This window comes from Hibiscus syriacus, unplaced genomic scaffold (genome assembly GCF_006381635.1).
Source record: "Hibiscus syriacus cultivar Baekdansim isolate YM2019G1 unplaced genomic scaffold, ASM638163v2 tig00001644_pilon, whole genome shotgun sequence".
NCBI lineage: Eukaryota > Viridiplantae > Streptophyta > Magnoliopsida > Malvales > Malvaceae > Hibiscus > Hibiscus syriacus.
Genome location: NW_024061878.1, coordinates 6168197 through 6191303, shown reverse-complemented (window position 1 = coordinate 6191303; position 23107 = coordinate 6168197). Strand labels below are relative to the sequence as shown.

The 23107-nt window shown below is 36.1% G+C and overlaps 1 protein-coding gene across 1 annotated transcript; it reads left to right on the top strand.

Annotated features, from left to right (window-relative positions):
* Positions 1-1531: 1531 nt before the first annotated feature.
* Positions 1532-23107, top strand: LOC120129638 (solanesyl-diphosphate synthase 1, mitochondrial-like). Its single transcript, XM_039147100.1, has 12 exons — positions 1532-1998; positions 2264-2344; positions 2466-2537; positions 2877-3008; positions 3128-3214; positions 3413-3482; positions 3637-3724; positions 20772-20904; positions 21445-21534; positions 22038-22133; positions 22809-22991; positions 23059-23107. The coding sequence occupies exons 1-11, from the start codon at positions 1969-1971 to the stop codon at positions 22986-22988; spliced, it is 1059 nt and encodes a 352-aa protein (XP_039003031.1). The 5' UTR covers positions 1532-1968; the 3' UTR covers positions 22989-22991; positions 23059-23107.

Sequence of the window (23107 nt, the reverse complement as noted above, 5' to 3'; positions counted from 1 at the left end):
TCCCCGTTGAGGGAGTTAAGAGAGTTTTGAAAACTCTATCTCCTCCCTAAGTTAAAAAAATAGACCAAATGATATTTTTGGCCTAATTTTGGCTATTTATACTAAGCCTGAAACGACATAGTTTTAAGGGGGATTCAGTGTGTTTTCGGGTTTGGGCTACTTGCATGTTTGGTCCCTGCCTTTTGTAAATCTTACCAGTGTTTTTTCATTTTTTGGGGTAAATCACAGTTTATGTCCCCTTATTTTTGTAATCTTGTCCTTCAGTCTTTGAATGAAATAGCATTTCATTTTTGTTTTGAGCCTTTATTTTTCAATATTTACATTTAAGTCACTATGTTTGCTGATGTTCAAATTTGACCATATGATTTGCAAATCTTTTATTTTAGTCACTGCTTTACATATTGTTTAATTGTTATTTGCCCCTTTATGTTTCTGGTTTGTTTTATTCTAATCATTATTTATGAGTTATTTTCATTTCCAGCACATGTATTATTTAATTTATGCGATTTTGGCTCAGGTTTATTTTTATTTACTATTTAGCCCTTCAAGTTTTTGTTAGTACCATTTTGATCCCTGAAATCACCCTATATGCTTATTTTTATTGTTTGTAATTTGATATGTAATATTCACTTGTTTTTATTTTAGTCCTTTATGTATGAATATATTTTACATCTATTTATATGTATTATATTAAGTAAATCTTATTAGCTTTATTTAGCTTAGATATTTTGTGTTCCAAATTGTGTTTACTTTCTTCATATTTTATATGTTATTCGAATATCTTCAAAAACAACGATTTATAGAATGGGCGTGGAAAGTTTCACTTGATCAAAGTGGTGTAATCCGATGTGACGTTCGAACAAATTGAGAGCTTGAAATAAATCGAAGTTTTAGTGCTATTTAATTCATTTTTAGTTTTAGTTAAACAATACAATATATGTTTCTCTAAATAGTAATTTATTTTATTTTATGCAAAATATTGATATGAGTTATATTCTATTTGCGTTTTTATAATATTCTTTTACAAATGAGAAATAGTTGAGATAACTTTCCCAACGAAGGATTGCAAATTTCAGGATTTCTTATCGAGTAAAAGGATTTTCTTTAACTAATCAATTCGAAGGAAATTAATTATACTTTAATAAATGGATCATACTTTAATTATCGATGCGAATTCATGATTTTTTCCATTTACTACAATGTGTAAGCGATTGAGTACCAATTTTGGGCATTATGGGGTGTTAATACTTCTCCACGCGTAATCGACTCCCGGACCCGTAAAATTGAGTTTTGGGTAAACGTAGACTAATTTGTCTTAAAAAAATGATTTTTCTTAAAATTGATTTAAAAGATGTTTTTATGTATTCGACCTACCTAACCTAAAGGTTGATGGTGACTCCCTTTCAATTTAATACAAATCAATTCAAAATCCGCCAATTTTTCAAAATAAAAGTCATAACTATTTTTATCAAAATAATAATTAATTGTTTTTTCAAAAAAAAAGTTATGAAAATAGTAAAACAGCTTAAGACATTAATATGTTCGGTGTCCCTTGAAATTCAGATTAACATATCTATAAGTGTCACAAAATGTCCCAGATTGAACTCTTTATTTGATTTTGGGAGAGATTAAACAAAAAGAGGCTAGCTGCTTTTAAAAGACGCTATTGCTAAATGAGAGGTAGGTTTTTCCTAAGATGAGAAATTGACGCTCTTACAATAGTTAAATCTTGGGCCTTATATGGCTCCTATGTTACAGAATTGGGTTATGGCAGGTAAGAGGAAAAATTGCTTGTGGTGGCTTCAAGTCTCTCTCATTTGCTAACATGAATTTCTTGTATTTGGGAGATTACTCAATAGCAATTAAGGAAGTCTCCTAGGGTGTTCAATCATGTTTGTAATTGTAACTACTGCTTCAATCCTAGATGCTTTTTCTTAATTTTCAAATCAATATTCCCATAGGCATTTGATGCACTTTAGGCTGAAGAAACACATCCTGGTATAGTATTTACTTCATAAGATCCCAAGTTATAAAGCATTCTAGATTGTATGTCCACGACAGTTCAGACTTATTCAGAAACAAACAGTTGAAGATAAATGCCTATGCCATTGTAGAGCTCCTTTGGCACACACCTTATTTTTAATTCTTGTTGCACACAACGTGTTACATATTTTGAACTTATCCTGGAAAAACTACTTTGTTGCTTCTCCTTTCTGCCTAGTTTTGATTGAGCACTTTATTGAAATAGTGGGACATTTTCCAGGAACGACTTGACCCATTTTCAATTGTTGCCGATGAACTATCACTTATTGCTACCAGGCTGCGGTCAATGGTAGCTGCTGAAGTATGTAAATCTTCTTTCTCAGGTCTTCTAACTGAGTTTTATTAGTTTCTCTTTTTCTGGTTTCAAAAGGTATAGGAACTTGCTCCTCTTGTGATAATAACTAGATATCCATTTCCTACAGGTTCCTAATCTTGCTTCAGCAGCGGAGTACTTCTTCAAAATTGGGGCTGAAGGAAAAAGGTTTCGTCCCACGGTAATCAAAGTGGTGACTTTAGGCTAATTCTAAAAGTTGCTGCCTTTTCTTAGTTATTTTTGGGTGTGATGAACTAGATGATAAAATATCTTTCTATTATTTTGCATAAGTTGTGATCTAAGTAACCTTGAAAACTAATCTTTGGTCACACCCTTGCTTTTTGGAACTTGTCTAGTGCAAATAATATGAACAACATCTCGCACTTCAGATGTGCCATTTAGCAAAGCAGTCTTCCAACATGGTTATTTCTCTGTTTTTCTGTTTCAAGTTCTATGTTCTTAAGCTTATATTTGAGATTATGGTTACTTTCCAAATGGCTATTTTAGTTGTTCTATGTAGGTTTTACTTTTAATGGCAACGGCTTTGAATGTGCATATACCTGAACTACCTCCTGCTGGAGTTGGAGATACTTTGTCAAGTGATTTGCGTACAAGGCAGCAGCGAATAGCTGAGATCACGGAGATGATCCATGTTAGTTAAATATTTATGTCCCCTTTGTATTCAATTTTAGATCTGCTGATACTTGGCTGGCCCTCAAGTAACTTCCTCAGAGTTTCTTCTAGACTACCTTGGCCATGCCCTTGAATCAGGTGGCAAGCCTCCTTCATGATGATGTCTTGGATGATGCAGACACAAGACGCGGTGTTGGTTCATTAAATGCTGTAATGGGCAATAAGGTTAGTTCTCTTGTTCCCTTGAAATAAGGTTCTACAACTTCTCATTGTTGTTTTGAGACTCCTCTTATATTTCCGCTTGGTAAAAGTAGTTCTAATTTGTGTAACTCCAGCCGTTTATGGCTCTTTCACCTGGATAAAGAACAGAGCCATAGAGGTTTGTAACCAATTGTTCCGTAAGAATTTATGTTTTTAATGCAGTTAGCTGTCTTAGCTGGAGATTTCCTGCTTTCACGAGCTTGCTTGACCCTTGCTTCTTTAAAAAATACAGAGTTATCTTTTTATTAACCTTTTTGATCTTGTCCATGTTTGTGTGTGGGTGAGTCAGGAGGTGTGATTATATATTGACTAACAATGCAGACAGTCGCCTGTACTGCATGCTTTCTAAATTTCTATTTGGGATCTGTGGCCTTTGGGTGTAATATAGGTTGTCACCTTAATTGCAACAGTTGTCGAGAATCTTGTTACCGGGGAAACCATGCAACTTACAACTGCTTCTACTCAACGTTTTAGGTATACAATTTTGCTACATTATCATTTTTTTTTCATTTCTAACTTGCATTTTGATATATGAGAATAGACATTAAAAGTCCTATGATGAAAATTTGTTCATAATGGACAAATTCTACCCTGGAATATATAGTGATTTTTTGCTTCTTCTGTTTAATGCTGAGCATGGTCACCATAGCGTTAATACTGTTGAATACAGGTAACTTGTTCATTCTACATATGGAAGTAATGAAGGCTTGATGCTATCTTCAGCCTTTTGACTATTTCGTGCTTTAATTTTCCGAATATAACATATAGTTGATGTTGAGCGATATGTATGTCAGGCCTGTTAATCAAAGTTATCCGCTTGAGCTAAGAAAACACCTTTGCTATTGTCGTAATCGTCTTTCGGGTGGGCTCGGAATCGGGTTCCGACTTAATTTCGATATGATGGAGCTGCCACCGATATTTTTAAAATTAGGTTGATCGGATACCTTAATTTGCCATTTTACATGATCTGCGTTTTCTTACAAGAATTTAATCGGATTCGGGAGTCGATTACCGTCAGGGAAGGATCAACACCCCTATACTGCCCTTTCGATACTAATTTAATTTCTCGATTTTCTTAATTGCAAAATCAAAGGTTAAATTAAAATTTAAATATTCGATCCAAATTACTTACCATTGAAGGATTTAAAATTGACCCTAAAAAAATAAATCAAATTAATGTTAAATAAAAAAAAGAAAGTAAAAGGAAATTTGAATTAAAATGACCAAATTGAAAAGAATTAAAGATTAATGATCAAATTGGAATTAACTAAAGGCTGCAAGAAGAAAATAAGAAGTTAGGGGGTCAAATTGCATAACTATAAAAATATAAATACATATTAAATTGAATAAATTTGAAATTCAAAGGCAAATTTACAACAGATGATCAAAATGAATTATGCATCAAAACTACAGGGACTGCGGAAATAATTTAAGAATTTTGTATTTACACAGTTCCTCCCTATAAATACTCCCCAAATCATAAAAAAATTAACATTTCAACCATTTCTCCCAAAATCAACCCTCTCCCTTCTCTCTAAACTCTCTCTAAGCTCTCCCCAACCAGCCATGAGCCAACCACCTGCCGATGGAGCCCCATCGCCCGAACTGTAGCTCCAGCCACTGGTGATGGTGGCCGAAAAACCCTAAGCCTACCTCAAAAGTTTTCTCGCCACCCCCGAACCCAAAACCAAAGCCTAAATACCCGAAACACACCCCAAACAGAGTAGATCTAACAAAAAGGTTTTAACTTTACCTTTTCCAACGAGCTTTCCAACGACTGTTGCCTTATCCGAGCCTAAATCGACTTTCGCCTCGCCCCCTTTGGATTTGTTTTGCTATTTTCGAATGCTATTTGCATGTTTTTTTTGTGTTTTTGCTATATGGTTGCTTTCAATTTCTCTTGGCCGAATATTATTTGAGGTTTTGGTTGTTTTTGTGGCTTTGATTTTATTTGGTGTTTCGATGTTTTTTCCGTTGTGTTCTTGATAGATTGGGTGGGGGTATTTATAGCCCACCGTCGGTGGTTGTTGTTTTCGCTCCCAACGGTATGTTTCCCTCGTTCCCGTTATTTTTGGGCTGTTCGTGTGACCGACCATCCCGAGATGGTTCATTCCTAGGTCGTTTAGCCGGGAATCTTGGCCGGTTGGTAACCACGTTGGCGCGTGGCCTTCACGCGCTTCTCCTTATGCTTCCTGGCCATTGGATCAAAGGGCCAGATCCAACGACTCTTGGTCTTGCGGAGTTGGTGCTAAACATGAAACCCTAACTTCTACTAGGTCGGGTAGCTGGGCTCGGATCCTGGGTCGAATCATATCTGTTTCGGTTGGGCCTTGCTGGGCTTGCTGGGTTAAGCACCCGGTTGGGCTCCCTTACCCCCTTGCTGCACTTGACTTCCATTTGGACCTAAAAATGGAATAAAAAATAAATAAATAAATACATAAAATAACCGATAATATATTTTCAAAATAAAAAATCATTTTTTTCTAAAAAATATATATATTATACGTTTTCACAAATATTTTTTAAAAACTATATATTATACATTTTCAAAAATATTTTTTTAAAAAAACCATATATTATACGTTTTAAAAAATTGTTTTTGAAATTATATAATATATGTTTTCAAAAATTGTTTTTAAAACTATATATTATACATTTTCAAAAATTGTTTTTCAAAACTATATAATATATAAATGTTTTCAAAAAATTGTTTTTGAAATTATATAATATATGTTTTCAAAATTGTTTTTAAAACTTTATATTATACGTTTTCAAAAATTGTTTTTAAAACTATATAATATATTCTTTTAAAACATATTTTCAAAACCATATTATATATTTTCAAAAACCGATTTTTAAAATTATATAGTATATGATTTAAAACGTTTAAATTATGTGTTTTCAATTTTTTTTCAAAAATTACATTATATTATTATATATGAACCTCAGATGAAAATGAGTGACTACAGTTGCCCCTCTTTGCCCATTATCGTGCAACAAAAATATGGTAAAGACAAAAAACACAAATTTTCGTTTGGTACACATGAACTTGGAAACAAGCATGTTCCTATGAGTGTTGTCGTTCTCTGAGTTTAAAATTCGACTCAGTGTCGTAATCAAATCTTTTATCGACTATCCTCTGCTGTGGAATTGAGATTCGAAAAAACAGAGGACGGCTCCATGTTGTTAAGCCGTACTGCAGGTGACTCATTCGTCGTAAAGTTGAGTTGATCTTAAGATGTCTTTGAACACGATATCCTTCATCATGAAGTTGAAATCGTTATTTGAAATCTGAACTGGAAAGTGACTTCTTGTTGCCAAATCGTAGTCAACCTTAATCTTCTTATTGGATTAAAGACCTTGGTTTAAAATTCAATCGAAAAATAGTTCTTCACTGCTACTATGCGGTAGATACACCCTCAAGTTGTATGGAATCGAACTCGAAAGTTTCCATTGACAGACAACTTTTCTCGACTTAAGTTATGTTGTAAATTAGGTTGGGAGGTAGTTCATTATCGTTGCAGATGACTCATTCGCTGTGAAGTTAAGTCAATCTATTGGGCACGATGTCATTCGTCGTGAAGTTGAAATCGCGGGTGACTCCTCGGTCGTGAAGTTGAGTCCAGATTGAATTAAATTTCCTTTTGCCAGATATCATTCTTTGCGAAGTTGAAATCTAACTTGGATAGGCTGCATTGTTTTTAATTTTGAGCTTCCTTTGAATTCAATATTCTTAAAATTGATTATGACAAAAAAATCTGCAAAATCACGCATATATGCGATGCTATGGATGAAATGTTCTTATGTATGCCTAAAATGCATATATAATATGTTATTTTAGGGTTTAGAGAGAAATCTCAATCTCTTGCGGTCATTTTGGACAACTCTTGATCCTGAAAACTTGAATTCTTGATATTGGATTCTTCAACATGCTTTGGTCCGATATACATTCTGTAAACTTGCAAAAAGAAGGTTTACTTCTAGTCTTGATTTAAACAATGCCTTTCAATGAACTAGAACCTATTATCTCGAGTATGGTACAAAAACCTTTATTGTCTTCTGAACACTTGTACCTTTCGAAAAACCTTTGTACAATAATACACAATTGTCTTTTCAAAAGTAAATAAATCATTCTTATTTAAATTCAATCTAAGATGCTTAAAAGAAATTATTTTTTTAGAGAAATAACAATATTTATTTACGAGGAAAAAAAAAGAATACATGGCAAACATTCTAAAAAGTCAATACATAAAAGAAATACAAGTGGGTGCCCTAGATTTCGATAATGCGGACGTCTTTGAACTGACACACCGTTGATGACTTTTGTGTACAACTTTTTTCAAGAGGATTTCGAAGATGTGACAATGTTCGGGAGAGTGCAAAGTTCCTCTGAATTGTTAAGTCTATAGAAGACCTGGACGCTGTGATGCTTTACTGTCCTGATCCAGGATCCTTCCCATGTGCGAATCCTGGATCATTATCCAAGATGCCCTTTCGAGTTTTCAACTTGGATACATCATTAGTTTCAAGACGCCCTTTGCGGGTTTTCATCTTGGACCCACCTTATTTTGCTTTTTTTTTCAATTTAGAGTGCCCTTTCGGGTTTTTACCCTAAGAGAAGTATTTCTTGACTGCATCCGAATTAACGGGATTAGGTAGTTCCGGATCATCCATTTCAGTCAGGATCAGTGCTCATCCGGAGAAGTTCTTTTTCACAACATAAGACCTTTCCCAATTTGGTATCCATTTTCCTCTGAAGTCTTTTTTGAATTAGCCAAATCCTCTTTAGCACAAGATCTCCTTTGCAGAATACTCTTGGGCGCATATTCTTATTATGTGCTCGAATTATTTGTTTTTGGTTGAGTTGACCATGATGAATGGATTTCAACCTCTTTTCTTCTATTAGGTTCAATTGATCATATCGAGTTTGCATCCATTCTGCAATGCCCAGTTTAACTTCCGACAAACCCAGAGTGATGAGATATCTACCTCAATGGGCAATACTTCCTCCATCCCATATGCTAATGAAAATAGGTATGTCCAAGTCGAGGTTCGTATCGAAGTTCGATAAGCAAACAGAGCAAAAGATAATTTCTCGTGCCAATCCTTGTATGTCTCAGTCATTTTCTCCACTATTTTCTTAATATTTTTGTCTGCTGCTTCTACTGCTCCATTCATCTTCGGTATATAAGCAATAGAGTTATGATGCTTTATGTTAAATTGTTCACAAGCAACATCCATCATCTTGTTGTTCAGGTTTGTTGCATTATCGATAATAGTTCTTTCGGGTAAACCATACCGGCATATGATCTCTTTCTTCAAAAACTTGTAAATACTAGACTGAGTGACACTGGCATATGACGCAGCTTCCACCCATTTGGTAAAATAGTCAATTGCTACAAGAATGAATCGATGATCGTTTGCAGCATTTGGATGGATTTGTCTAATGACATCCATGCCCCACATAGAAAAGGGCCATGGTGCCGTCATCACGTGAATAGGGTAGGGCAGAACATTTATTTTATCCCATAGATTTGGCATTTATGACATCTTCTAGCATAATTGATGTAGTCACCGTTCAATGTGGACTAGAAGTATCCACATCTCATAATTTGTCTTGACATCATATCTCCATTGGTATGAGTTCCACAAACTCCGTCATGTACCTCTAACAAGATCATATTTACCTCTTCTGCATCTACACATCTTAACAAGACTTGATCATGACTTTTCTTGTTTAAGACTTTCCCATCAAGAACATATCTGACTGCTATCCTTCTGATTGTTCTTTTTTCAGTTTCGGTGGCTTCTTCTGGATAGCTTTGATTCTCAATGTATTGCAGGATGTCATGGTACCAAGGTTTTGTATCTTTTATCTATTCGACTTGGTAACAATGAGCCGAGTATTCATACGACTGCATGTCAATTGACATCATGTCAGACTCTTCGCCAGCCTTGAATGCTACTGCCAATGTAGCTAAGGCATCAACCATTTTGTTTTCTTCTCTAGGCACATAGTGGAAAGTGACTTCATCAAACTCTTCGAGTAAATCCAATATGAGCTTTCTGTATTCCACCAGTTTTATATCTTTTATCTTTCACTCTCCTAGGAGCTGATAGATTACTAAGGAAGAATCTTCATATACCCGTAAGGTCTTTATATTCTGTCCAATAGTAGCTCGAATCCCTAAGACACAAGCTTCATACTCCGCCATGTTGTTACTGCAATCAAAGTTTAATCTGCTAGTGAACGGATAATGATTTCCTTTGGGTGAGACCAGGATAGCACCGATGCTATGTCCTAACACATTTGATGCACCATCGAAATGCATTTTCCAGAATTCACATATGGAAGTGCTCGTTTCTTCTAAAGATATGGCCATCAAATATTCATGTGGAAATTTGAAGTCAAGTGGTTCATAGTTTTCAGAGGTTCTGCTTGCTAAAAAGTCAGATATGTCACTTCCCTTTATAGCCTTTTGTCTCACATATTCGATGTAAAATTCATATAATAACATCTACCATCGGGCTAACCTTCCAGAGAGAGCAGACACACCTATCATGTACTTCAGTGGATCTAACTTGGAAATCAACCAAGTGGTGTGGTACATCATATATTGTCTGAGTCTTCGTGTAGCCTAGACTAAAATGCAGTAAACGTTTTCAATAGGTGAATATTTAACCTCACAATCAATGACTTTCTTGCTCAGGTAGTAAATGGCTCTTTTTCTCCTTCTGGACTTATCATGTTGGCCCAGGACACATCCCATTGAATTCTCAAAGATGGACAAATACAAGAATAAAGGTTTTCCCTGGATGAGAGACATTAAGATAGGAATGTGAGATAAATACTCTTTTATTTTCTTGAATGTAGTCTGGCAGTCCTCATCCCATGTTCCAGAGTTGTTCTTTCGAATAAGGTGGAAAATTGGGTCGCACTTGTCGGTCAGCTGAGATATGAACTACGCAATATAATTCAATCTACCAAGGAAACCTCAAACTTCTTTTTGTGTTCACGGGAGAGGTAAATTCTAGATGACTTTGACTTTATCGGGATCAATCTCGATGTGTTTCCTGCTAACCACGAAGCCTAACAACTTTCCAGATATTACTTCGAAGGTACACTTGTTGGGATTTAGTCTTAACTGGAACTTTATTAATCTTTGGAAGAGTTTTCTTAGATTCTCAACATGTTCATTTTCATTTTGTTCATTGACAATCATGCCATCAACATAAACTTCAATTTCTTTGTGTATCATGTCATGAAACAATATCACCATAGATGTTTGGTATGTTGCCTCAGCATTCTTTAATTCGAAGGGCATTACCTTGTAGCAGAAAGTTCCACACATTGTGACGAATGATGTTTGTTCCATGTCATCTAGATGCATTTTAATTTGGTTGTATCGTGAGAATCCGTCCATGAATGAAAAAAAGCATTTCTTGTTGTGTTGTCCACCAGAGTATCTATGTGTGGTACGGGGAAGTTGTCTTTAGGACTTGCTTTATTGAGGTCTTGGTAATCGATGCACATGCACACTTTTCCATCCTTTTTTGGCACTGGCACTATGTTAGCCACCCATTCTAGATACTTGTCACTTGAAGAAAGTCAGATTCGAATTGTTTCCTGACTTCTTCTTTTATTTTAGGGAGAAATTCAGGTTTCATCCGCCTTAGTTTTTGTTGTACGGGTTTACATTCTAGCCTGATGGTAGTTTTTGGACTACCATATCCGTGTCTGGCCTAGATATGTCTTGATACGACCATGCAACCACGACTTTGTACTCCTTAAGCAAGTTTATCAAGTTTTTCCTTGCTTCCGATGAAAGTGTCATGCTAATTTTAACTTCATTCTTTTCCTCTTCCATGTCCAAATTCAAGACCTTGATTTTCTCCTCACGTGGAAATATTTGTTTGTCTTATTTCTCCACCATTCTTAATAAATTAGAAGGTAAGTTACACTCTTCTTCATTGTCACATTCATCAATTTCCCCAAGACAACTGAACTGCTTAAAATCCACCTCCGGGTTAGAATCATCATCGTCTGTATCATTAATATCTGGGGACCTGAAAGGGAAAGGAGAACAAAAATGTGTATATGCGAGAGAAAGGCATCCCACACAGAATGAAGAAAAATTAAACACGAAAGAAAAAGAAATGAAGAAAAAAAATGTTTGATGCATCTTTTATTGAATGTGAATAAAAATAATTTATTAGCCCTTTACAAAAGATCACCTATTGCCCCGGGTATAGGAAAATAGGGAAAATTTGAGTATTACTCTGAAAGAAATTTGATAACCACAGTTAATTCTTCAACAGTACAATTGTTAAGCACAGACCCCGACGGTAACGAACCGATTCTGGATCTACCAATATCTTCAGCGTTGTTCGTCGTTATTACATTGGTACTCATGTCTTTCAAAGTAACTTCTAAGTCTGGTAAGGTCGTTTCAAACACATAGCCACCAGATCTAAATGTGTCTTGAAGAGGAGGGAATATCATTGGTTCCCACTAAATTTCATCCCCAGTCAATCTTGCTAATTTTTTTTCTTGACACTTCTGAATTTCCTTCATTTTCTATTGGTGATTGGGATGAATTCCTAGCCAAATTGATCTAACTTTGTGACGGTAAAAAATGAGATCAATTCTTCCCTGTAAAAGACTTCCAAATCTTTTTCCTTTCTTAGCACATTTTCCCATGGTTTGCTTTAGCTCTATTTTGGTGCATTCTGAGAACCTAGGTCTGTAAATCTTTCTACCATCAAATACGAATGTAGCATTTACGAACTCCAAAGAACGAAATGATCATTCTAGATCATCTTCATCGACCTTAACATATGGGGCATCAATGGTCACACTTGCCACTATATCTTCCTCAGCGTTGATGATGATAAGGGTTCCATAAATGACAAACTTCACTTTCTGGTATAGTGTTGAGGGCACCGTCCCAACTTGATGTATCCATGGCCTCCGTAAAAGGCAGTTGTAGGAGGGCATAATGTCCATCACCAGGAATTCAATGTTGTAAGTGGAAGGTCAAATAGTTAGGGGTACTTTAATCTTGTCGATTACCTCCCTATTTGTCCCGTCAAATGCTCGGACCACACTCTAGCATGGTCGCATGTGGGAGACATCCATTGGTAGTCTTTTCAAAGTAACCAAAGGCATCACATTTAGAGTAGACATGTTTTCGATTAATACACTTGGCATGGCATGTCCCTTGCTGTGAGTTGTTATGTGCAATGCTTTAGCTTGACATCTTCCTCCGGATGGGATTTCATCATCAGAAAATGAGATAAGATTGTCAACCTGAATATTGTTGACCAGTCTGTCCAGCTTGTTGACTGATATGTCTTGTGGTACAAAGGCCTGATTCAAGACCTCTAGAAGTGCATCTCTATGTGCCTCTGAATTCAGTAGTAGTGCCAACATCAAAATACGTGCTGGCAAATTGTGTAGTTGCTCCACAACACTGTACTCACTATGCTTCAGGAATTTCATAAATTTCACTGCTTCCCCCTCCTTAATAGGTTTATTTCCAACTGGTTAATTTACCTTGAATGACTCAAGTGGTCTCTGGGGTGGATGAACTTTCTGGGAATAACATTTCCCACTTCCAACAACGTGCCCCATTTCATGAGCACCCTCTTTCACATTGCTTACTTGGCAATCGTATTTCAAAGGCACTTGCCGATCGTCATTATAGGGAAAAGGTCTGGGTCCTACAATCACTACTTTTGCTGGTGCCTTTTCTATCGGCTGCACCATAGGGGTGATTATCAAAGGATGCCTCGTGCCATATCTTTGATCAAATACTTCTCCGGTTGCACTACTTCCGGAGTGTACTTGTTCTCTTCATAACATTCTGGCTCTTTTCTGTCTATCATCATCTGGATCAATGCTCTAAACTCTGGACATTTCTACACATCATGTCCCTCTTTACTATGATAGAAGCAATAACTACTGCCTGTATCCTCTGTTGCAGCGAGATGTGGTGCAAGAAATCTTGCATTCACCATTTGTCTCCATACCCAAGCCAGAGGAGACTTTATTTCAGCAATATTGGTTTTAACTTTCCTACATTTATCTTTATTGATTGCATTAATCCCAACTTATTGGTGATTAGGCAAAGGGTTTTGTGCAACATTTGGTGCTCCCAAGTCGTTGAAGTGGCTCCAATTATTGTTGCGCATTCTCTGTACGATCCTCTTGAATGCGAGGCAGTTCTCAATAGTGTGTCCTAGAACACCACCATGATATTCACAATGTGCGTTCTCATCATACCACCTGGGGTATGGGGGCTTCATAGGTTCTACCGGATATGGTGACACTACGTGAGTGTCAAAGAGCTTTTGATAAAGTTCTTTATAAGTCATGTGAATTGGATCGAAATGTTCATTTTCTCATTCCTTCTTAGGTTCCCTTGAATCTTGTCTAGAAGTACCTCACGGTACAACTGCAGTTGATTTTGGGTTAGAGATCGTAACACCTTTGTTGGTGTTGTAGGTGTTGATGTTGTTGATCTATCTATCCTTCTTCTTCATGGGAGGTTTCTTGCTTGACTCACCTCCTTCGATCTTGCCTTATTTTATGGGCATTTATATCATCTCCCTGGCCATAACCAAGTCAGAAAAATTTCCAGATTTGATTGCAACCATGTGCCCAAAGTAAGGAGCCTTAAGTGTTTACACAAAGAGCTTTCTGGTTTCCTTTTCATCCAAAGGTGGATGAACTTGCACAGCTAAATCCTTCCATCTCTGTGCATATTGTCTAAAACTTTCATTATGCTTCTTCTCCATACTTTGCAGCATAACTCGATCTGGTCTCATATCATTTACGTGTTTGTACTGTTCCAAGAATGACTTGGCGAGATCTTTCCATGTTCAGATATGTGAGCGGTTCAACTGATTGTACCACCTGATAGCCGAACCCGACAAACTCTCCTCGAAGCAGTGAATCAGGAGTTTATCATTTCCTACGTGTCCTGTCATCTTTCGACAGAACATAGTAATGTGAGCTGAAGGGTAAATATTTCCATTAAACTTTTCAAAATCTAGGACTTTAAATTTTGGTGGAAGAATCAAATCTGGGACTAGGCTCAGGTCCAAGTCATCAACTCTATAATAGTCGTTGTCCCTTTTAACCGTCTTCATCTGATCTTCCAATTGCTTGATTTTTCCTCCATTTTCTTTGCCTTGTCGTCTTTATCAAAATCCTGTATATGGTAGTCATCCATATTATTTTGAGGATTGGATACAAAAAATTGTACTTTTACGGCAGACGAGGCTTGTGCTTTTGCAGCGGATGAGTCCCCTTGAAGTCCCGATGATATAACCACTTGCGGGGTAGGTGGTATAATATCTCATTCAGATGCCCTGCGCCAGGAGTACTTGCTTGATTTAAGCCAGATAACTTTGCGACGATTTGATCAACCAAAGACTCTTGGCTTTTAGTGATCGATTCTAGAGTGCTTTGATTGTTCTGACTTATCTTTTCTTCCAGCTCCCTTTGTAACCTTATCTTGTTCTCTTTGAGCTGAGCAATCTTTGCTTCCATTTTCTTCTTCTTTGAACGGGTAATATGAGGATGAGGCGTGTCCAATGCTTGGGGCGGTATGTCCAGTGTTTGTTCCTTTTTTGATGAGACATTTTCTGTTAGTTAATGTGAATGTAAAGAAATGAATGGATGAATAAAAAATGCAAAGTATGTAAAATGAATGAAATTTTCGAGGCACTCATCCAAAAATGCGTCTGTTATTATAAAATAATTTTTATTGGGACAAAACTGTTATTTCTTGAGAGACTAAAAAATTTCAAAGGTACATTCTGACTAACTCTTCTAGACCCCAAATGACTTTTAATAGGTTGACAAGTCTTCTTCCTTCATCTTTCACCGGCTGAATACCTTGTCGGACTACCCCTACTTCTCATGCCAAACCGTGCAAGTGATGTGCCACTTTCTGTACTTGCTTTAAAAAGTCTCGAATGGCCATATCTTTGTCTTTCACCCTTTCCTGAGCTTGTTCCCAACGAAAACACCATTGAAATCATCCATCAAAGGGAACTATATGAAGCTCACTTGCTTGTTTCTTAAACATGTCTACAATAACCTCCAACTCAGCTATGGTTTTACCATCTTGTTCTTGTTGTCTTTGAAAAGACCTCTCCAGATCAGATACCTTAGTCTTCAACTATTTGTTCTGGCGTTAGCTTTTTAACAAACATCTTTGGGAAGTCTTTAGCTGTTCTTTCAGTGTCTCTTTTTCATCTTGTCCTTCGAACTTCCTTTTCAAGCTGATGGCTTCACCTTTCCAATATTTGTAAGATCGTTTTAGACTGGAATTGTTTTGGACTTGCTCCTGATACCTATTTCTCAAATCTTCCAGCTCAACGCAAACTTTCTTCTATTTTTTTTCTAACTTTTCTACCTGATCCTTTCGAGTATTTACATCTAACTTCCACTGGAATCTTTTAGCCTCGAGTTACCTTAGTCTTTATTTTAGCTCTTCCTTTTCAGCTTCAAATTCTTTCTTTACTATCTCCAATTCGAAGGGAACTGGTTTAATATGTTCTTCTATGGCCCGAGTATATTCATGATCTGGCACAGGAATAATGTCATTCGTTCTTAACTTCCTCCATTCCAAATAATCTGGAGTATGCATGTCTTTAGCAGCCACGACATCTATACGAAATGTCTTCTTTCATGACTTAGCTACATCTTTGACTTTCTTCTTATAATTATCCACATGGTATGCAAATTTCGATCCAAATATTCCATGTGTTATTGGGACACACTGGCGTGCCTCATACTGTCGAAGTGCCAAAAGTGGAGAATATCTGAATCCTCCCCATAATCCAAGTAACATTATGATTTCTGAGTCTCCACATAGATAGAGGATGTCACTATGGGTAAACCAAAGGGCTCTATAGGTAATGTCCTTATCTTAAAGATGTGTGAATATTTTTACCCATTTTTCTTTTGGGATGCCTTATTACCACTTTAGTGTAAGGAATTCCCCCAAATGAGAGTAAGTGGTGCTGAATCGGTGGTAAGAAATCCTGTCGGTGTTCCAGAAGTGGCTATAGATCCAGACCTGAAGAAGTTGTGTGCACCCTATAAACCTTCCTCCCCAGTCTTTCTGCAATGGTTGAGTGAATGAAAATTTTCAGCTAATATTGATGGTGCCGGCTTCACTCGCTTCAGGAGTTGTTCGAACAGTTCCACCACAACCGCCTCAATGTATCCCAAAGTTTTTGGGAAGATAACCAAGCCGTAAAGACCCAGTGCAAAAAAGTCTATCGCCTTCCATTCATCTAGATGAGTCTTCATTAGTTGCTTGATATGGGTCCAAGCAATTCCCTCTCCTTTACCCTTGTGCTGAATCCAGTCAGTTACCCATTTCTCATCTACCCCTGTAACCTTTGCCAGTCTATTCTTGAAAGGTTGACTTTTGATGTGCTTGCTGTAGATCTGGTCTATTGTGATTCCTTCACAATGTAGCAAAATAGTATACTCTTCGATTGTAGGTACCATGTCTTCTTGATTAAATGTGAAACAGTTGTACCCTGGATTCCAGAATTGCACTAAGGTTCGAATTAGGGGCTCATCTATCTTGACATAGAGTAGAAGCGCGATATCACCATACCGTTGGCAGAATTTATATTTTTGGTCATTTTTCCAACTGTCTCAAATGCTCCATAATTCTTGAACATCATTATGCTTAAGGATGACAGAAACATAACCAACCAGATCCAACACATAGTTGTCTTGCAGACTATCTTCTTTTTCCTTCTGAGTCTTCTCTGACCATAGCTGGACCTCTACGATTTTCACCTCTTGCATTACAACCCCTTTGTTCATTAATGCAAATTATTTGTGTTTAACGAACACTTTTTGTGGATCAATCACATCTTTTAAATGATGTAAATGATAAAATAATAGAAAAAATAAAAAAAATGAAAGGGAAACAAGTTAGTAAGATAAAAAATCAAAATAATAATGAAAGTAAAAAGAATTCCTACCCTACATGATATATACCTGCATGCTTTTATTCTTACCCGGATATAATTTCTATCCTACATGTTAATTTTTGAACAAGTCTTAACCACATATTTTCTAGTTCGCATGCTTTGAATAGAAAGTAAAATAGGAAATAACTAAACGTCCTAGGTTTTGAAATGGAATTTTGGGGTGGGCTCTAGTTCCTTGCAGTCTCCCAGTTTATGTTATAAAAAGGTACCCGAGTTCTCCTTGCTGGTGCCCCATTGGGCTTGCCAGACCCTCAATCCTAAGCCCATTACAAGCTTATGTGAACTGAGTTAAACTCGAGAGGACACATTTCCTTATGTCTGTACAAAGAATAAATTCACACGGAGACATAAGGTGTATGAATCTTGAAGGTTACTTGCTAGGCCTATACGGAGAATAAATTCCCACGAAGGCGTCGCTTTCACCTCCACTTACGAAAGGGTTTGGAGCTCGAGTATAGAGCATGAGATAAATTTTTGAAAAGATGAAATCATTAGAAAACATCAGTACGACTATTTATTTCAAAAATATTAATCAAAGGTAAATAATAAGGATCAAAGAGTTATATTAAAATTTAAACTTACAATTTTCACTTAAGAAGACAACCGAAAATTAATTTTAGCCTGACTCGCTTACATGTCCCCAGTGAAGTGGCCAAGCTATTGTAACCATCCTTTGGGTGGGCCCAGAATCGGGTTCCAACTTAATTTCGATATGATGGAGCCGCCACCTATCTTTTTAAAATTAGGTTGATTAGATACCTTAATTTACCATTTTATATGATCTGCGTTTTTTACCAGAATTAAATCGGATTCGAGAGTCAATTACAGTCAGAGAAGGATTAAAACCCTTGTAGTGCCCTTTCGATACTAATTTAATTTCTCGGTTGTCTTAATTGTGAAAATCAAAGGTTAAATTAAAATTTAAAATTTCGACCCGAATTACTTACCATTGAAGGATTTAAAATTGACCCTAAAAAATAAATCAAATTAATGTTAAATAAAAAAAGAAAATAAAAGGAAATTTGAATTAAAATGACCAAATTGAAAAAAAATAAAGATTAATGATCAAATTGGAATTAACTAAAGGTTGCAAGAAGAAAATAAGAAGTTAGGGGGCCAAATTGCATAACTATAAAAATATAAATAGAGATTAAATTGAATAAATTCAAAATTCAAAGGCAAATTTACAACAGGTGACCAAAATGAATTACACATCAAAACTACAGGGACTACGAAAATAATTTAAGAATTTATATTTACATAAATGCCATCCCTATAAATACTCCCCAAATCACAAAAAAAATATTTCAACCATTTTTTCCAAAATCAACCCTCTCTCTTCTCTCTAAACTCTCTCTAAGCTCTCCCCAACTGGCCACGAGCCGTCCACCTACTGATGGAGCCCTACCGCCCGGACTATCGCTCCCACCACTGGTGACGGTGGCCGAAAAACCCTAAGCCTACCTCAAAAGCTTCATCGCCACCCCTAAACCCAAGCCGAAGTCTAAATACTCGAAACACACCCCAAACGGAGTAGATCTAACAAAAAGGTTTCGACTTTACCTTTTATGGGGAGCTTTCCAACGACTTTTGCCTTATCCGAGCCTAAATCGACGTTCGCCTCACCCTCATTGGATTTGTTTTGCTATTTCCGAATGCTATTTGTGTGTTTTTTGTGTGTTTTGGCTATATGGTTGCTTTCAGTTTCTCTTGGTCGAATATTATTTGGGTTTTTGGTTGTTTTGTGGCTTTTATTTTGGTTTGGTGCTTCGATGCTCTTCCCGTTGTGTTCTTGACAGATTGGTAGGGGTATTTATACCCCACCACCGGTGGTTGTTGTTTCCGCTCCCAAAGAGCTGTTTCCCTCGTTCCCGTTATTTTCGGGCCATTCGTGTGACCGACCATCCTGAGATGGTTCAGTCCCAGGTCGTCTGGCTAGGAATCTCGGCCGGTTGGTAACCACGTTGGCACGTGGCCTTCAAGCGCTGCTCTTGATGCTTCTTGGCCGTTGGATCAAAGGGTCAGATCCAACGACTCTTGGTCTTGCGGCGCTGGTGCTAAGCATGAAACCCTAGCTTTTGCTGGGTCGGGCAGTTGGGCTTGGATCCCAGGTCGGATCAGGCCTGCTTCGGTTGGGGCTTGCTGGGTTAGGCACCCGGTTGGGCTCCCTTACCCACTTGCTGGACCTGACTTCCCTTTGGACCTAAAAATGCAATAAAAAATAAAAAAAACAAAATAAATAAATAAATACATAAAATAACCGATTATATACTTTCAAAATAAAAAATCATTTTTTTCTAAAAAATATATACATTATACGTTTTCAAAAAATATTTTTAAAAAACTATATATTATACTTTTTCAATTTTTTTTAAAAACTATATATTATACGTTTTCAAAAATATTTTTAAAAAAACCATTTATTATACGTTTTCAAAAATTGTTTTTTAAAAATATAATATATATATATGTTTTCAAAACTATATATTATACGTTTTCAAAAATGATTTTTCAAAACTATATAATATATATATGTTTTTAAAAATTGTTTTTGAAATTATATAATATATGTTTTCAAAAATGGTTTTTAATATATATATATATATATATATATATATATATATATTATATGTTTTCAAAAATTGTTTTTAAAAATATATAATATATGTTTTTAAAATATATTTTCAAAACCATATTATATATTTTCAAAAACCGATTTTTAAAATTATATATTATATGATTTAAAACATTTAAATTATGTGTTTTCAAAAATATTTTAAAAAACTACATTATATTATTATTATATATGAACCCCGGATGAAAATGAGTGACTATAGCTATGAAAGAAATCGTAGCACAGAGTAAAAGGAAAAGACATAGGCACATAGCTGGATGATTGCAGTTTGTGTCTTTACCGAACATCCTTCTCAATCAGCTGCTATTAAATCTGTCCGACAGTATTATTTTTGGAAAACGGGATGAAATGGGGAAGAAATTAAGATAGAAAATGGCTACTGCTGATGCAGTTTTGTCTGAAAGGATGAAAAATTGCAATTTCTATTTCTAATAAGCCTAATATTTTAAAGAGGAATAAAACACTAATAGTACTATATACATGCATAAATGTTTGTCTTTGTGTATGCATATTAATTTTCATTAACCATTATAAAGTAAAAATATAATTGAAATATTAGAAGTTCGATTAAAATGGCAACTCTTGTGTATTAAAATCCTCGATTGCTTGCCAATCAAGCTTGAAAATGTATTTCAAGTATTTTGCAAGTATTCCTGTTTAAAACCCCGTAATTCATTGCACATGTGCTGATTTCTTGTTCTTTTCTTTTTCTTCACATTTGTCTCCATCTGATTGCATATACATGACAAGGGCTGAATCATTGCTGTTCTCATTAACAGACTCAGGCTTGCACTCAGGCTTGCACTTTTAATTATGTAATCTATCTCAATCTCTTTACCTTTTTGGTAAATGCAGCATGGAGCATTACATGCAAAAGACATACAGCAAGACTGCTTCCCTGATGTCGAACAGCTGCAAGTCAGTTGCCATCCTTGCTGGGCACACGGCAGGAGATGCAAAGTTGGCCTTTGAGTATGGAAAAAATCTAGTTTGTAAATTCCACAAATATTTTCTTGGCCAAAAAGAATAAAATCCTTAAGTTTCTTGTGGGAACCATTTTGAGATTATGCTGCATTTGACCAAATATTATACAGAACTTTGTGCTGTTGTAACACCAATTATCATGTATGTCTGGTATGGTTGCCTGATATGGTAGAAACTGAAGATTACTAAAAGGATCTTCGATATCCTATTGTTCTTGATTCATGAGGTTGTCACTGGAAAATTATGCAAATGTTTAATTTGAAGATACAAAAATAGAACTCTTTTCACACAACACAGTTTGCATGGCGTTTTCGGTTAATGGTCTAGCTCAGCGTTAGAACATGGTGCATAGGTAAAGAAGGTAGTTGCATGCTTTTAAAACCATGGTTTGCCATATTGATATTCAGTAATTAACCGACAGGAGCTTTTAAGTACTCTAGAGTAGAATACTAGAACTACTTGACATCAAGTCATTCTTTTTCTATGCCATGCCATCTGACTGTATCAACATGTCTTTACCATCTGCTGCTTTTCTTTTCAGCAGGGATTAGCATTTCAACTGATAGATGATGTTCTTGATTTCACAGGCACATCAGCATCCCTTGGAAAGGGTTCTTTGACTGATATCCGACATGTAATTCATCTACCTTGATGTTTTATATCCCCATGCTTGCATCTTCTTTTTGTTACACGGAAAATTTAAGTGGTAGAATTGATGTAAAGATAAACCCACCGGAAATCTGGACAAACCTTCTAACCACACTTCAAGGTCTTCAACTGTTACACAATACAAGTTCAAAATACTTGGTTTAAAACTTCTAAACCCTCCCTATGTCTCTTGCCTTGTGGCTATGGGTCAAGCTTATGCTCTTCGAACTCATTCATGAATCTTAATGCCCATCTAATGGTCTATGGAGGCATGTTATATAAGTTATTGGTGGCATCATGCAAAATATATGCTTATAGAGTACTCATCAGTTGAGCCTCTTTGAACTCACTTATGAATCTTAGCCATGGCAGAAAAAAAGGGTATTTCATGAATGATAACAGGACTGTATTTCGAAAGAAATGATTTAAATGAATGTTTGTCAATGATGAATGAAATGATGTACAATTTTGTAAAAAAATGTGTTTCAGGGAATCATAACTGCTCCAATCCTGTTTGCCATGGAAGAATTTCTTCAATTGCGTGCAGTTGACAAGGGATTTGACAACCCTGCAAATCTTGACACAGTAAGCTTATATTTACTTAGTTTTGTTTGCAATATCTAATGCTATTTTGTTTCCCCGGAGGCATTTGAGATCCGCAATTTCGCTAAAATTTTCTCTGCATAATGACAAAATTAACTCCCAACTTTTGCATAAACGATCACTTTGTCCCTTATTCTTTATTTCATTGAGTATTTTAACCTCAACGTTTCAATTTATGATTAAAATAGTCCATGTTGGATGCAAATAATTAGTTGACTAACGGTTAACACAAGTTACTAAAATGACATTTTTACATGTGTTTAATCTATGACGTGGTATGTGCCACATCACCCAAAATGATGATGTGTCATGTGCTGCATCACCGAATTTGACGATGTGTCATGTGCCACATCATCCAAAATGGTGATGATGTGTCATTTGCCACATCACCCAAAGTGATGATATGTCATATTCCACATCACCTAAAATGATGACGTGTCAAGTGTCACGTCATTACTTAAACACTGAAAATGCCAGGTTGACCGTTAGTCAACTAATGATTTCTATCTAACAGGGACTATTTCAGTGTTACAATTTCTTCAAGTGTACGAGTTAAAAGAGTTGATCTTTGGTATAGAATAACTGTTTTTAAGGTGATTATGCTCAAAACAATGTCTGTGTGGTGTTCGAAATTACCGAGTCTTATATCGAATACAGGCACTGGAGTATCTAGGGAAGAGTAGGGGAATAGAAAGGACCAAGGAATTAGCCATGAAGCATGCAAACCAAGCTGCAGCAGCCATTGATTCACTTCCCCAAAGTGATGATGAAGACGTAATAAAGTCGAGGCTGGCACTTGTTGATCTCACTCAAAGAGTTATCACCAGAAGTAAGTGAAAGAAAGACTATAAAGTTTGTTTTCACCAATACAGATTTCTCTTGGTAGTTAATTTCTGGTAGCTGTTCACGAGTTCTACAAAATTATTTTCCCCCATACTGGAAAGATATTTATTGAG

What these genes read in the sequence shown, in the direction of transcription:
- LOC120129638 (XM_039147100.1), top strand. Translation starts at nt 1,969, where the DNA reads ATGCACTTTAGGCTGAAGAAACACATCCTG. An exon ending in GGTCAATGGTAGCTGCTGAA is followed by an intron (nt 2,345 to 2,465) that starts GTATGTAAATCT and finishes CATTTCCTACAG; the next exon opens with GTTCCTAATCTTGCTTCAGC. An exon ending in ACCCTGCAAATCTTGACACA is followed by an intron (nt 22,134 to 22,808) that starts GTAAGCTTATAT and finishes TATCGAATACAG; the next exon opens with GCACTGGAGTATCTAGGGAA.